General features: G+C 46.9%; 1 protein-coding gene across 1 annotated transcript in view; it reads right to left on the minus strand.

The window, feature by feature from the left end:
- LOC126108371 (ankyrin-1-like) overlaps positions 1–16,199 on the minus strand; it is a 149,484-nt gene that overhangs the window by 42,329 nt on the left and 90,956 nt on the right. Inside the window, exon 2 of the mRNA XM_049913585.1 lies at positions 668–797. Within this exon, the coding sequence (XP_049769542.1) occupies positions 668–795 (128 nt within the window). The 5' untranslated portion in view covers positions 796–797. The remainder of the gene's footprint in view (positions 1–667; positions 798–16,199) is intronic.

Raw genomic sequence — 16,199 nt, forward strand, 5'->3', positions numbered from 1 at the left:
TATCTGCTGTGTACAAGAGGCAGGTGAGAGGGGTGAGGACAGAGCCCTGAGGAACACCTATGGAGGGGTAGAAAGTGCATGAATTGGTATTATGGATGCTGATGTAGGAGCAGCGGTGGAAGGAGGCAATCAGACAGACATAGATGATATGAAGGGTGAGAGTTCAGAATTTAAACACAAGATCGTGATGCCATATGCAGTAATAGGCCTTTTGGAGGTCTAGGGATACAAAAATGGCAGAGTGACGGGAGTGATGCTGGAGGGAAAGGTGATGATTGAGACATAGGAGAGAATGAAGGGCGAAAGGGAGGTGGTGGTGGTGGTGGTGACTGATGCGACAGGTAAGGATGGATTCTAAGTCTTACTGATCACCATGGTGAGACATATAGGGCGATAGGAAGAGACATCAGATGTAGACTTGTTAGGTTTGGGGAACGAAACGACCCAGGGGCCAACTGTGTAGTATTTGCCGGTAACAATTTGCATCTTTTGGGAACTATACTTGACGCACCCTCGTGAATACTTTGCAACTTGATGTCACTGGACTAGCGCGGCCTGTACCTTATGGGGATGATGAGCAGCGCTATGCAGCGCAAGAGAATGCATCAGACCGGTACTTTTTGTGCTGGGAGTTTAGAAAATGTGCTCATGTAGTGACAGAACTCACTGTGTGTGGGAGATGGCGGAGTCACTGGACGAGGTAGTTTGGCGGACTGCCGCGGGCGGCGCTGCTGCGGCAGAGGTCCTGCCGCGGTCCCTGTGGCGGCGATTGCTAGGCGCCACTCTGCCATCCATACCTGCCAAAAAATAAAAAAATTAAAATAAAAAAGAATTGGTTGTGCCACACCATCAAGAACTGTAACTTTTCTCCATCCGCTTGTTGTTGTGACGCAAGGCACTGAAAAATGACCACAAAGAAATGTTTTAACCTTTAACAGACATTTCCTTGACAATCTTAACTTTTCCACATAACCTTCTGATTTCATGCGACTGGGCGCACCACCGCATTTACACCACAATTTCGTCTTCACACAGTTATCGTCTGCAGGCAGACCAAAGGGTAAAAACTGAAAACAGATTGTCATTGCATTAATTATTTATTTCAGATAGAAGTAAAAGAAAAAAATCAGCCCACTCTATTACAATAGGTTACATAAATAAACATCTTCAGTCAGAACAAATTACCATCCTCTGGTCATTAGCACCGCAAGAGAAACACGCAACATTTTGACGAGAATGCTTCTTGCAGACATTGTTTCCACAATTGTTTCACGATGTCTTCGTCCTGAAATTTTTCTTCTGTGTCGTGCACATTTGTTACATATTCCAGGTGGAGGTTAGTCATGAACTGGACCTCCTTTTCTGAATTTTTTTGAGAAATACATATACATCTTTCAGAAGGTTCGTTAGTTACACTGATTGTCCTAGATGAGCGGGAAATCTTACTGAAAGCCACTGAGTGTCGATTTGCTTTCTCTTGTGTTCCCAGTTTGAAATTCGGGTGAAATTTATTTTTTTCCCCCCAAAGTGCTGATGGTGGTTGACTTTTTATGTGGTAGATTCTGAGCTAGACTGTAACAGGTGTAATAGTTATCAGTCGTAACATTTCTGTTCGTGCCCTCTATGAGAGTTACCAGTCTTTCGACATCTTCAGGTTTACTTGATTTCAGATACGGCCCAGCGATCTCTTTGCCACAGTACACTTCGAAATTGAGGGTATAAAATGTTTTCGCGTCACTAAGGGCTTATATTTTGATACCGTACTTTTTTCAGGATTATTTGGAATGTACTGTACAAACCCACAACGGCCTCTAAAAGCCCGCAGCATTTCATCAATTGTCTCAAATTCACTGACATTACAGTGAGCAATACATTTATTTACAAATTCTTGGTGAAACTCACCAAGAGGTGCCAGTTTATCTGTAGACCTTCGTTCAATTCTTGTTTCTATATTGTCAAACCTATCGCTCTAAGAACAAAATGGAAACATTTATAATATATAAAGCGGTCCATGAATTTCTTCTGCTCAAGTGTCTTTGCAATCGCGAGCTCTAGAATAGTTGGTATCACTACGTTTCTCCCAATCCATCTGTTGGTATGAGCTACAATGTATTCCATTATATTTTTAATGACAAAAAGATAAAATGCATCTGTACTTTTGGCAGTCCCTTCTGAGCCCGGTAAAGTTCTGATAATGTTTTAGCATTTGTTTTCCCTGTAATTATGGGCTGCCTAATCCAAAGAGTTTCACCGTATTTTCCAGTATAAAATGTAACATGTGCCGCTGTTTTCTGGCTGTCTTGTTCCTGTGACTGTTCGGATTCACTACTGTGATTGTCAGCTTCAACAACTTCCTCTTCCATATCAAAATCATCTTCAGATTCGTCACATATCAACTTATCTTCCTAAATTTCCGCTACAATTCGTAGCGTTTCTTCAGTATTCCTTACAATATCACTTTCCCTAGAAGCCGACCTCGGGGAAGATCAGTTTGGATTCCGTAGAAATGTTGGAACACGTGAGGCAATACTGACCTTACGACTTATCTTGGAAGAAAGATTAAGAAAAGGCAAACCTACGTTTCTAGCATTTGTAGACTTAGAGAAAGCTTTTGACAATGTTGACTGGAATACTCTCTTTCAAATTCTGAAGGTGGCAGGGGTAAAATACAGGGAGCGAAAGGCTATTTACAATTTGTACAGAAACCAGATGGCAGTTACAAGGGTCGAGGGGCATGAAAGGGAAGCAGTGGTTGGGAAAGGAGTGAGACAGGGTTGTAGCCTCTCCCCGATGTTATTCAATCTGTATATTGAGCAAGCAGTAAAGGAAACAAAAGAAAAATTCGGAGTAGGTATTAAAATTCATGGAGAAGAAGTAAAAACTTTGAGGTTCGCCGATGACATTGTAATTCTGTCAGAGACAGCAAAGGACTTGGAAGAGCAGTTGAACGGAAGTGTCTTGAAAGGAGGATATAAGATGAACATCAACAAAAGCAAAACGAAGATAATGGAATGTAGTCAAATTAAGTCTGGTGATGCTGAGGGAATTAGATTAGGAAAAGAGACACTTAAAGTAGTAAAGGAGTTTTGCTATTTGGGGAGCAAAATAACTGATGCTGGTCGAAGTAGAGAGGATATAAAATGTAGACTGGCAATGGCAAGGAAAGCGTTTCTGAAGAAGAGAAATTTGTTAACATCGAATATAGATTTAGGTGTCAGGAAGTCGTTTCTGAAAGTATTTGTATGGAGTGTAGCCATGTATGGAAGTGAGACATGGACGATAACTAGTTTGGACAAGAAGAGAATAGAAGCTTTCGAAATGTGGTGCTACAGAAGAATGCTGAAGATAAGGTGGGTAGATCACGTAACTAATGAGGAGGTATTGAATAGGATTGGGGAGAAGATAAGTTTGTGGCACAACTTGACTAGAAGAAGGGATCGGTTGGTAGGACATGTTCTGAGGCATCGAGGGATCACAAATTTAGCATTGGAGGGCAGCGTGGAGGGTAAAAATCGTAGAGGGAGACCAAGAGATGAATACACTAAGCAGATTCAGAAGGATGTAGGTTGCAGTAGGTACTGGGAGATGAAGAAGCTTGCACAGGATAGGGTAGCATGGAGAGCTGCATCAAACCAGTCTCAGGACTGAAGACCACAACAACAACATCACTTTCCCTAGAAATAAATATAGTGTATCTATAAAACAACAAAATAACACTCTAAACAAGAACAAATGATGGAAACATGTGGTTTTTTTAGGGGTTTTAGGGCGCAAAACATCTAAGGTCATAAGCGCCCAATATAGAACCATAGAACGCTGGGACCCCGAGGGTAAAACACCGTTTCGAGGTCCAATACAGAAAGGAAGAGGAAACAAATCTAAAACGTGAAGATGTTACGGAAGAGTATCGAAAAGAAGTCCGCAAGACACCAGAGTGACGAGGTAGAAATCAAATCTCTTGTCATATTACTGCTTTAAAAAAAATTTAAAATGCGAGCCACAGCTAGCACGTCATCTGCTAAAATGTCTGGCAAAGCGGGCGGCAGCCCTACCCTGAGACGTAAGTGGTTAAAATAGGGGCAAAGAATCAGTAAATTTCTGACTTAGTGGCTGGCTACACAAAGGACAGCTGGGTGCAGGGTCACCACTCAACAAGACGTGGTGGCTAAAGCAGCAGTGCCCTATTTGCAACTGAGGTAACATTACTTCCTCACGGCGAGACGCCCGGGAGGAAGTCGACCACGCTGTTGGAAGAGGTTTGACTTCTGAGTTTGTTCCCAGGAAGGGAGCACCAATGATCATGCCAAATTGACGTTACACACAGATAGAGAAAAGTACAAATATCTTGCGAGGGAACAGTGTAAGAGGTAGGCCGACCGAGATGGACTGGGGCGTTGGCTGCAGCATCAGCAGCATCATTCCCAGTGACACCAACATGGCCTGGAACCCACATGAACATCACTTGGGCTCCTCCATCCGGGAACAAATGGAAGCAGTCCTGGATCCGTCGAACGATGGGGTGGACTGGATCTGGATCATCCAGACTCTGAAGGGCACTGAGGGAGTCCGAGCAGATCACAAAGCGAGTGAGCTGGTGCCTCTGGAAGTAGTGAACAGCCTGACAGAGGGCAAAAAGCTCTACAGTAAAAATTGTGCACTGGTCGAGAAGGCAGTATTGAAACTTATCATCCTCGATGACAAAAGCACAGCCAACACCGCTGACGGACTTTGAACCACCAGTGTACAAAAATATGCTATCGGCAAGTTGTGAGCGAAGTTTGAGAAATTTGCAGCGATAGGTCAGCTCTGGAGTCGAATCCTTTGGGAACGAGCTGAAGTCAAAGTGAACACAAACTTGTGCCTGAAGCCAAGGTGGTGAAGGGCTCTCACCCATTCTGAAAGTGGCATTACGTGTGAACTGCAGCTGCTGAAGCAGGTGACGAAAGCAGATGGCAGAGGCCGCAGAGAAGAAACATACATTAGAAACGTACATCTTGTATTGGCAGTCAATAATGTCATCAAAAAAAGGGTCAAAGGTTGGGTGGCCTCGCATGGGAGAAAGCCAGCATGCATACCTACTGAGTAGGATTTCGCGCCGGTATGGCAGTGGTAGTTCTTCGGCTTCTGTGTAGAGACTCTCAACTGGGCTAGTACAGAAGGAACCAGAGGCGAGGCGGATCCCCAAATGACAATTAATGCAATGGGGAGAAGGACGTGGACAGGTGCCCTCTTGTGCATCTCTGCTACAGGAGACACATTTGGCTGCGATTTTACATGACGTGCTGGTATGATTGAACTGGTGGCATTTATAACACTGCAACGGATTGGGAATGTAGGGGTGCACAAAGATGACCTCATAGCCTGCCTTTATCTTAGTAGGAAGCGTTAATCGATCGAAAGTTAGAAACAATGTGCGAGTGGGCACCAAATCGACAGCTTCCTTCTTCACAACTCTATCAACAGCAGTAACGCCCTGATCCGATAGATAATTAGTTGCTTCGTCCTCTGTCAAACCACCCAACAGTCAGGTGTAGATAACACCGTGGAACAAGAAGAGACATTGAGGCAGGAGCTCCACTTTCTTTTATGTGAAAAACTCGGAGAAAGAGAAGGAAACTCAGTCTTTCGGAAGAAGTCCCTGATGATTGCCAGTGTCTCTGATGGCGCGCTGCTTCCAGCCAGGGGACCTCCAAAGAGGAGCCCCCCACCTTAGGTGATGGTCCTCACATTAGGTCACACCTCCCGAGCGACAGACAGAGTGACAAATCGGCAGAGGAGGAAGGTAACAGCTCAGGCAATCACCCCTCCCTGGGCCTGACATGCCAGAGGATAAGAAATGGCAGAAAGAAAGATAAGAAGGAAAGGAAGAAAGAAAGGATGACCCCCTAAGACACAGGGGGAAAAAGGGTGCAGTACCGGGGGGGGTAAAGGGGGCAGTACCGGGGGGGTAAAGGGGGCAGTACCGGGGGGGGGGGTAAAGGGGGCAGTACCGGGGGGGTGGTAAGGGGGCAGTACAGGGGTGGTGGTAAAGGGGGCAGTACAGGGGTGGTGGTAAAGGGGGCAGTACAGGGGTGGTGGTAAAGGGGGCAGTACAGGGGGGGTGGTAAAGGGGGCAGTACAGGGGGGGTGGTAAAGGGGGGCAGTACAGGGGGGGTGGTAAAGGGGGCAGTACAGGGGGGGTGGTAAAGGGGGCAGTACAGGGGGGGTGGTAAAGGGGGCAGTACAGGGGGGGTGGTAAAGGGGGCAGTACAGGGGGGGTGGTAAAGGGGGCAGTACAGGGGGGGTGGTAAAGGGGGCAGTACAGGGGGGGTGGTAAAGGGGGCAGTACAGGGGGGTGGTAAAGGGGGCAGTACAGGGGGGGTGGTAAAGGGGGCAGTACAGGGGGGGTGGTAAAGGGGGCAGTACAGGGGGGGTGGTAAAGGGGGCAGTACAGGGGGGGTGGTAAAGGGGGCAGTACAGGGGGGGTGGTAAAGGGGGCAGTACAGGGGGGGTGGTAAAGGGGGCAGTACAGGGGGGGTGGTAAAGGGGGCAGTACAGGGGGGGTGGTAAAGGGGGCAGTACAGGGGGGGTGGTAAAGGGGGCAGTACAGGGGGGGTGGTAAAGGGGGCAGTACAGGGGGGGTGGTAAAGGGGGCAGTACAGGGGGGGTGGTAAAGGGGGCAGTACAGGGGGGGTGGTAAAGGGGGCAGTACAGGGGGGGTGGTAAAGGGGGCAGTACAGGGGGGGTGGTAAAGGGGGCAGTACAGGGGGGGTGGTAAAGGGGGCAGTACAGGGGGGGTGGTAAAGGGGGCAGTACAGGGGGGGTGGTAAAGGGGGCAGTACAGGGGGGGTGGTAAAGGGGGCAGTACAGGGGGGGTGGTAAAGGGGGCAGTACAGGGGGGGTGGTAAAGGGGGCAGTACAGGGGGGGTGGTAAAGGGGGCAGTACAGGGGGGGTGGTAAAGGGGGCAGTACAGGGGGGGGTGGTAAAGGGGGCAGTACAGGGGGGGTGGTAAAGGGGGCAGTACAGGGGGGGTGGTAAAGGGGGCAGTACAGGGGGGGGTGGTAAAGGGGGCAGTACAGGGGGGGTGGTAAAGGGGGCAGTACAGGGGGGGTGGTAAAGGGGGCAGTACAGGGGGGGGTGGTAAAGGGGGCAGTACAGGGGGGGGTGGTAAAGGGGGCAGTACAGGGGGGGGTGGTAAAGGGGGCAGTACAGGGGGGGGTGGTAAAGGGGGCAGTACAGGGGGGGGTGGTAAAGGGGGCAGTACAGGGGGGGGTGGTAAAGGGGGCAGTACAGGGGGGGGTGGTAAAGGGGGCAGTACAGGGGGGGGTGGTAAAGGGGGCAGTACAGGGGGGGGTGGTAAAGGGGGCAGTACAGGGGGGGTGGTAAAGGGGGCAGTACAGGGGGGGTGGTAAAGGGGGCAGTACAGGGGGGGTGGTAAAGGGGGCAGTACAGGGGGGGTGGTAAAGGGGGCAGTACAGGGGGGGTGGTAAAGGGGGCAGTACAGGGGGGGTGGTAAAGGGGGCAGTACAGGGGGGGTGGTAAAGGGGGCAGTACAGGGGGGGTGGTAAAGGGGGCAGTACAGGGGGGGTGGTAAAGGGGGCAGTACAGGGGGGGTGGTAAAGGGGGCAGTACAGGGGGGGTGGTAAAGGGGGCAGTACAGGGGGGGTGGTAAAGGGGGCAGTACAGGGGGGGTGGTAAAGGGGGCAGTACAGGGGGGGTGGTAAAGGGGGCAGTACAGGGGGGGGGGTAAAGGGGGCAGTACAGGGGGGGGGTAAAGGGGGCAGTACAGGGGGGGGTAAAGGGGGCAGTACAGGGGGGGTAAAGGGGGCAGTACAGGGGGGGTAAAGGGGGCAGTACAGGAGGTAAAGGGGGCAGTACAGGAGGTAAAGGGGGCAGTACAGGAGGTAAAGGGGGCAGTACAGGAGGTAAAGGGGGCAGTACAGTAGGTAAAGGGGGCAGTACAGTAGGTAAAGGGGGCAGTACAGTAGGTAAAGGGGGCAGTACAGTAGGTAAAGGGGGCAGTACAGGGGGGAAAACCAGTACAGGGAAAGACCAGTACAAGGGAGAATAGTCCTACAAGCAAACCAATGTAAATGACCTTCAAGAGCCCATGAAGGCACGAGACATCACCCGAAGAGAGGGGAAAAGGAAAGGAGAAGAGGAGACAAATGGTTCAAATGGCTCTGAGCACGATGGGACTTAACATCTGTGGTCATCAGTCCCCTAGAACTTAGAACTACTTAAACCTAACTAACCTAAGAACATCACACACATCCATGCCCGAGGCAGGATTCGAACGTGCGAACGTAGCGGTCGGGCGTTTCCAGACTGTAGCGCCTAGAACCGCACGGCCACACCGGCCGGCGAAGAGGAGACAAACAGCACAGAAAGAGAACCAGTGCTGCGAGGTCTGGGACCCATGGGTGCCAAGCACTTACTCACCAGGTTGCACACGTTCCATCTATGATGAAGATTGCATACTAGATTCCATGGAGACCGACAACTAGCACCAGCCAGTGGACACTCAGAAAACTAAAATGTGCTGTGCGTATGTTGCCGCGCCCCCCTCCCCCCCCCCCCCCCCCCCCCCCGCATGGTTGAATTACAGTAGAAAGTAGTCCAGAAACATACACCTCTGTGTTTCACTGTGGCATTACTCTTACTTAAATACAGACTTGCAAGTTACGCGATTTTTTAGCTCCATTGCCTGTGAAGCATCATCTCAGGAGCAATATTCTGGTGATGCTGGAAACAATTCTTTGACTTGATCTCTCAGGGTTTGGATGATTTTATTGAAGGTAACAACGCCTATCGACTAGTATAGCATTGTAACATTCAACCTCGTGCAACACAGATTTTCAGTGATTATGTTACACTCGTTTTGGATTAATCCGTGTACTTCTGATTTGTGTGTGCCATTTAAGTCCGTCCGATTCTATTTCCTAAATTGTTCGAAAGTTGTAGTGTTACTCTTCCCATTTCCTTTCTGTGGTTCCCCTCTATCTAGCATTGCGTTTACACATAGCGTTGCTGTCTACGTCTGAAATATTTTTGCAGCTGACGTGCGAAGCTCTCTTATGACTTATCCTTCAACTCCATAGTGCCACCTCTGCTGAAATTCAGTCCATTTGCAACCACATACTTAAGAGGCTGTATACGACACCACATCCACTTTGTGATCTCAACATAATTAAGACAAGAGGCTTTTGGAAAATGTCCACGACAAGAAAGGTGTAAACTGGCCACCTAGTGAAGCAAAGGGAAGTCTTTCAATGACAATATAAACTGTATCGATTCGAGAATGCCTTACATACATCTGAATATCTTATTGCGTCATGCCTATTCCGCTCTGTCGACAGTTTATCAATTTTTGCCAGTTATTCGATACACTGAGCTGGAACATTGCTGATCAAAACGTTTAAACAGTTTTCATGAAAGCCAGCAAGTCTTTTTCATTGTGCAAAACGAGCTTCCGTCATGCGAAAACTAATTCTAGAGCATGACATCTCTGATACCACACGCCACAAGTGTTTGAGCTGCAATGCTGTCTGCAAAAATCATTTAATCCCAGAACGAGCAAATGGTAGCCTTTTCCCTCTAGACACTCCATCATCTGCTTCAAACATGAAAGTGTGAAAACATCACCACAAAAGTAACACTAGAAATCGAAATAAAAATAGCGCCATAATTATGCTCGTAGTAACCTGCGGACAGAAATGCAAAACAAAACCTCAACAAGCTTATTCAGAAGTCTACTATTTCACATGAATTTTAAATCGAATGAGGGATTACATGGCTGGGTGCACTCTGAGCGACTGTCACACCACTGTTGTTACTACGTTATGTTCACTCTGCTTACCGCAGATATTTCGCATGAAAACGCACTGCAAACATAAATAATTAAATAACTCGCAGAAAGGTGCTCCCACCTAACTCGCAGAAAGGTGCTCCCACCTAACTCGCAGAAAGGTGCTCCCACCTAACTCGCAGAAAGGTGCTCCCACCTAACTCGCAGAAAGGTGCTCCCACCTAACTCGCAGAAAGGTGCTCCCACCTAACTCGCAGAAAGGTGCTCCCACCTAACTCGCAGAAAGGTGCTCCCACCTAACTCGCAGAAAGGTGCTCCCACCTAACTCGCAGAAAGGTGCTCCCACCTAACTCGCAGAAAGGTGCTCCCACCTAACTCGCAGAAAGGTGCTCCCACCTAACTCGCAGAAAGGTGCTCCCACCTAACTCGCAGAAAGGTGCTCCCACCTAACTCGCAGAAAGGTGCTCCCACCTAACTCGCAGAAAGGTGCTCCCACCTAACTCGCAGAAAGGTGCTCCCACCTAACATGCAGAAAGGTTCTCCCACCTAATTCGCAGAAATTTTTCTCCTATCTAACACACAGAAATTTTTCTCCTACGTAGTTTGCAGAAATGTTTCTCCAATTTCAGCCTTGCGTCTGCCTCCATGTGATGAAAACAACACAAATGACAATGACACCTCCCTCGTGTGGAAGATATGTCGCTGGCAGCATTCGTGTACTGTCTACTTGTAAATAAGGGAACAGATATGACTATCGTGTCTTTCTCTGGCAGTTACGAAACTGAGTAGTGTATTTCATAGCTTCATCGCCACTGCCATCAAGGGCACGCAAAATAGTCTTTTTCGTGGTCTGGGCCTGCTCTTCAGGGTTCCCAGTCAGCATTTTTCTAATTCTGTTCGGCCCAAGTCCCCTGTCTACTTTCTCTCACATTCAGTGTGACAGTTTCTGGAGGTCGTAATTGCACACAGCTACATCCTGCCTGTCACTAATCAGCTCTTTCGCATCTGGCAATGTCTATTAATGTGAAAAAGGCTGAGTTACGCCAGGTCCGAGTCAAGCTCATGCAACCGACGGGAGCTGTTGCCCCAGTCTTGTGCTCAGACTCACAGAGTGTGGAGAAGGTGTGCTTGTGCTGGGGCGTGAGCCGTTTTCAGGACGCTGGCTAACCGTGGCGTCTCTACGCCACAGGATGGGCAGCCGAGGCAGTTGGAGGGAGGATCACACAGTAAAGTGGCCTTCAGTCGTGCAACTCAGCGAGTTTCCTGACCGACAGAAGATGACCTGACACCTCCCTCTGCTCTGTACGTCTAATGCACAGGTACAGGGTGGAGGAAGTTTGCTACGAGATGGCCAGCTGCTTTGGACACGAAGTGTGCATCCAGTCTGTCGCTGTAGCAGCGAGTTTGGTCGGCCTCAGGGCACTCGTGAATGCGGTTGTTTCCCACATTGTAGAAGCGCCTATCAGTAAGATGTCACCAAAGCAGGGGAAGAAGGCAAGTAAGGGAATCCCTCAGAGGCTGGCCTCAGATTTGCTAGGAAAAGGCGGTCAGGAAGGGCTCCTACATTTGAATTCAGGGAGATAGCAATCGAGCTGCATGACCTGATGAAAAAGGAGATAAATTTGAAAACTGAATAAATCACGGAATAATGTAGATAGAGAGGTACAAATTGACACACATGCTTGGAATGACATGCGGTTCTATTAGAACAAAAAAAAAATACAAACGTTCAAAAAATGTCCGACAGATGGCGCTTCATCTCATCAGAATAGCAATGATTATCATTAACAAAGTAAGACAAAGCAAAGATGACGTTCTTTACAGGAAATGCTCAATACGTCCACCATCATTCCTCAACAATAGCTGTAGTCGAGGAATAATGGTTGGTTGGTTTGGGGAAGGAGACCAGACAGCATGGTCATCGGTCTCATCGGATTAGGGAAGGATTGGGAAGGAAGTCGGCCGTGCCCTTTCAGAGGAACCATCCCGGCATTTGCCTGGAGTGATTTAGGGAAAGCAGGGAAAACCTAAATCAGGATGGCCGGACGCGGGATTGAACCGTCGTCCTCCCGAATGCGAGTCCAGTGTCTAACCACTGCGCCACCCCGCTCGGTCAAGGAATAATGTTGTGTGCAGCACAGTAAAGCATTTCCGGAGTTATGGTGAGACATTCGCGTCGGATGTTGTTTTTCAGCATCACCATCGGTCGATTACGATACACTTGCGACTTCAGGTAACCCCAAAGCCAATGATCGCAAGGACTGAGGTCTGGCGACCTGGGAGGGCAAGCGTGACGAAAGTGGCGGCTGAGCACACGATCATCACCAAACGACGCGCGCAAGAGATCTTTCACGCGTCTGGAAATACTTTTTTTTTCTGGTAAAACCCCATGCCATTCCAAGCATCTGTGTCAATTTTTACCTGTATCTACATTGTTCTGTGGTGTATTACGTTTTCAAATTTCTACTGACTTTTTGATCACCTGGTAGGTCGCATAGAATACGGTCGTCAACGCGCAGTGACCAGTTTTCGTCCAAAGCGCAGGGCGACATCATTCGTTTGCTCGGAAGGGGAGGCCGATAAGCGTGTGCCACCTTCCGGTCGGTCGGCGACGCCAACCAACGCGAACGCCCTGCAATCTTCCGGAAACGATTTCACAGAAACTATCTGGCAAAACAGTTTCATTTTTTTTACTTGTAGCTCTGTATGTCAGATTCATTAAGATGTGCCCATCATTTCGTATGTTGTTGTGGTCTTCAATCCAGAGACTGCTTTGATGCAGCTCTCCACGCTACTCTATCCAGTGCAAGCTTCTTCATCTCCCAGTACTTACTGTAACCGACATCCTTTTGGATCTGCTTAGTGTATTCATCTCTTGGTCTACCTCTACGATTTTTTCCCTCCACGATTCCCTCTAAAACTAAATTGGTGATCCCTTGATGCCTTAGAACGTGTCCTACCAACCGATCCCTTCTTTTAGTCAGGTTGTGCCACAAATTCCTCTTCTCCCAATGATATTCAGTACCTCATCATTAGTTACGTGACCTACCCATCTACTCTTCAGCATTCTTCTGTAGCACCACATTTCGAAAGCTTCTATTCTCTTCTTGTCTAAACTATTTATCGTCCATGTTTGACTTCCATACATGGCTACACTCCACACAAACGCTTTCAGAAAATACTTACTGACACTTAAATCTATACTCGATGTTAACAAATTTCTCTTCTTCAGAAACGGTTTCCTTTCCATTGCCAGTCTACATTTTATATCCTCTCTACTTCGATACTTCGACCATCATCAGTTATTTTGCTCCACAAATAGCAAAATTCCTTTACTACTTTAAGTGTCATTTCCTAATCTCTCATTTCCTAATCTAATTCCCTCAGCATCATCTGACATATATCCTCCTTTCAAGACAGCGTCCATTCCATTCAACTGCTCCTCCAGGTCCGTTGCTGTCTCTGACAGAATTACAATGTCATCGGCAACCCTCAAAGTTTTTATTTCTTCTTCATGGCTTTTAATTCCTGCTTCAAATTTTTCTTTTGTTTCCTTTACTGCTTGCTAAATATACACAGTGAATAGCATCAGGGAGAGGCTACAACCCTCTTTCACTCCCTTCTCAACCACTGTCTTTCCTTATATGACCCTCTATTCTTGTAACTGCCATCTGGTTTCTGTACAAATTGTAAATACCACACCGCACCTGACAACTCCTTACGGTGAACCATTGAAGCGCACGTGTCTGCACATCGTTACGCTACAAACCAAGCGCTAAGGACGCATTTTGTACTACGAAACCGGACATTCTGAAAAATAAGTCAAGAAGAACATGGAGGTGTTTCCGGCATGATGGGAAAAATTCTGATATACTGGACACGTAATAAGTACTAGGGCTAAAACAAACCAAATCAATTAGTATTCGATACACGCGGCTACGAAGACTTTACCGTTTCCGTTCTACGACGGTTACAATTCAAATGTTCGACTCACCAATTTCTGGCTGAGGAACTGAATTTGGCGTGACGCAGTGCATGTATTAGGTAACAGTTCGAAAGGAAACAACGAAACGTCCATTTATCACATAAGCACTTTTTTTGTATTAACATTACCTCTTTACATTATTCCAAAAGAAAAAAAAGAAACAAAGAAAAGAAAAAAAGGCACAGCACAGTGTATGTACAGACCAGTACTGATGTATTACATCATCACCTTGATATGGCGGCCACCCCTGTTGTTACAGACACTGCACTTACGAAGCACGTTCTGGTACACACTCTCCATCCACCAGGCGTCACTTCAGTTTCTTGTGTGCAGCGGCCATCTTCAAAAATGGTTCAAATGGCTCTAAGCACTATGGGACTTGACTGCTGAGGTCATCAGTCCCCTAGAACTTAGAACTACTTAAGGGGCTCCGGAAAGGCTCAAAATCATGAAAAGTTCAATTTTTACTTTTTTGCGTTTTCTGGATCTGCAGACTATTACCTTTTAATAGATATATAATTTATTCTATTCCGAAGACTACAACTATTTTTAAATTTTTTTTGAAATGTGTTCTACATGGGCGTGACCCACTGTGGCGCTGTTAAACTGCTGTCAAATGGTGTTATTATTAACGTCCGTGTTCATCAGGTACATTTTAGTGAAGTGAGATAAAGTATGCGTGGTGGCTAACCTATTTTCAGAGACTTAGCAGCACCTGAACTGTTGAAAAAGTGTATTCACGGAAAAACTCAAAACCCCAATGAAAGTGTAAATAGTGTTATATGGTCGAGAATCCCCAAGACTGTATTTGTTGGAATAGAAACACTTCAGTTTGGTGTGTATGATGCTGTTGCGACTTTCAATGATGGCAACATTGTAAGGTGCAAGGTATTTAGAAATATGGGAATGAAGATAGGTTCTAACATGGTACGAGCGATGCTCGCTTTAGACAAGGAACGCCTTCGGGCTGCAGACAGGGCTGTAAAGAGTCTAGAAACACAAGCAAGAGTAAACAGGAGGAGGAACAAGAGGAAGCTGGAGGAGGAGTTTGCAGAGGATGAAGATAATCCATCCTATGGACCTGGAATGCACTAAAAAGTTAATCCAATCTTTGTCGCTCGATTCCCAAAACTTTTATTTTCTCATACTAATTACATGTTTTCTAAGGATCTTCCAAACATATTTGTTTCAAACTTTCAGTAAATGTTACACAGTACCTTCTGCATAATTTAAAACAGCCTTTTTCCAAAAAACTGGATATTTTTGAATATATAAATAAAAAATTGCAAAAAATGTGAATTTTCATTACAATTGAAAAAAATCATCTTTAATAACTGAACTAAAATTTTGTAAAATCCCTGTGTTAAGTTGTAGCCCATATTCCAATAAATAAACTGTAGAAAGTTCAACTTCCTACAAATAGTTTGTGAGGAAAGATGTAATTTATAAGCGTTATTTTAACATTGCAAGTATAGGGCGTTCCGGAGCCCCTTAACATTACCTCTTTACATTATTCCAAAAGAAAAAAAGGCACAGCACAGTGTATGTACAGACCAGTACTGATGTATTACATCATGGCGGCCACCCCTGTTGTTACAGACACTGTACCTACGAAGCACGTTCTGGTACACACTCTCCATCCACCAGGCGTCTCTCCAGTTTCTAGTGTGCAGCGGCCATCTTCAAAAATGGTTCAAAAGGCTCTGAGCACAACGGGACTTGACTGCTGAGGTCATCAGTCCCCTAGAACTTAGAACTACTTAAACCTAACGAACCTAAGGACATCACACACATCCATGCCCGAGGCAGGATTGGAACCAGCGACCGTAGCGGTCTCGCGGTTCCAGACTGTAGCGCCTAGAACCGCTCGGCCACACTGGCCGGCAACAGATCTTCCTCCGACTCTACAGGAGTCTCGTAAATCAAACTTTGCACACCACCCCACAGGGAGAAGTTCGTGGAAATTAAATTCGGTGACCTCCCTCCGTACCGTCTGTTGAGTTGTCTCTGAACCGCTCGTGAGAAGTGAGGTGGTGAATGTTTCGTTGTTTCCTTTCAAACTGTAACCTAATAACAGTACAGCGTCATGACTAACTCAATTCTCAAGCAGGAGTGGACGAGCTATACATCTTACTCTAAGCCGTTGTAGAACGGAAATGGTGTGTTTCATGACATGGGATCCTATTCAGAATAGTACGTACTCACTCCACTCTACAAGTCAGGAATTTCCAAACACCGTGTATATCTTAATGCAGCGTTACAGGGCGAGCAAATACCCCGACTATACAGGCTGTATCAAAAAGAATCATCCGATTTGGCATGTCTATATTTCTCAAACTAATAAACAAATACCATGAATTTTGGTTTCCGATGAACAAGAAACTCAAGAAACTTTTTTTCCATACCTTCCATTGGAACTACTGACG

The sequence above is a fragment of the Schistocerca cancellata genome, chromosome 11 (genome assembly GCF_023864275.1).
Source record: "Schistocerca cancellata isolate TAMUIC-IGC-003103 chromosome 11, iqSchCanc2.1, whole genome shotgun sequence".
NCBI classification, from domain to species: domain Eukaryota; kingdom Metazoa; phylum Arthropoda; class Insecta; order Orthoptera; family Acrididae; genus Schistocerca; species Schistocerca cancellata.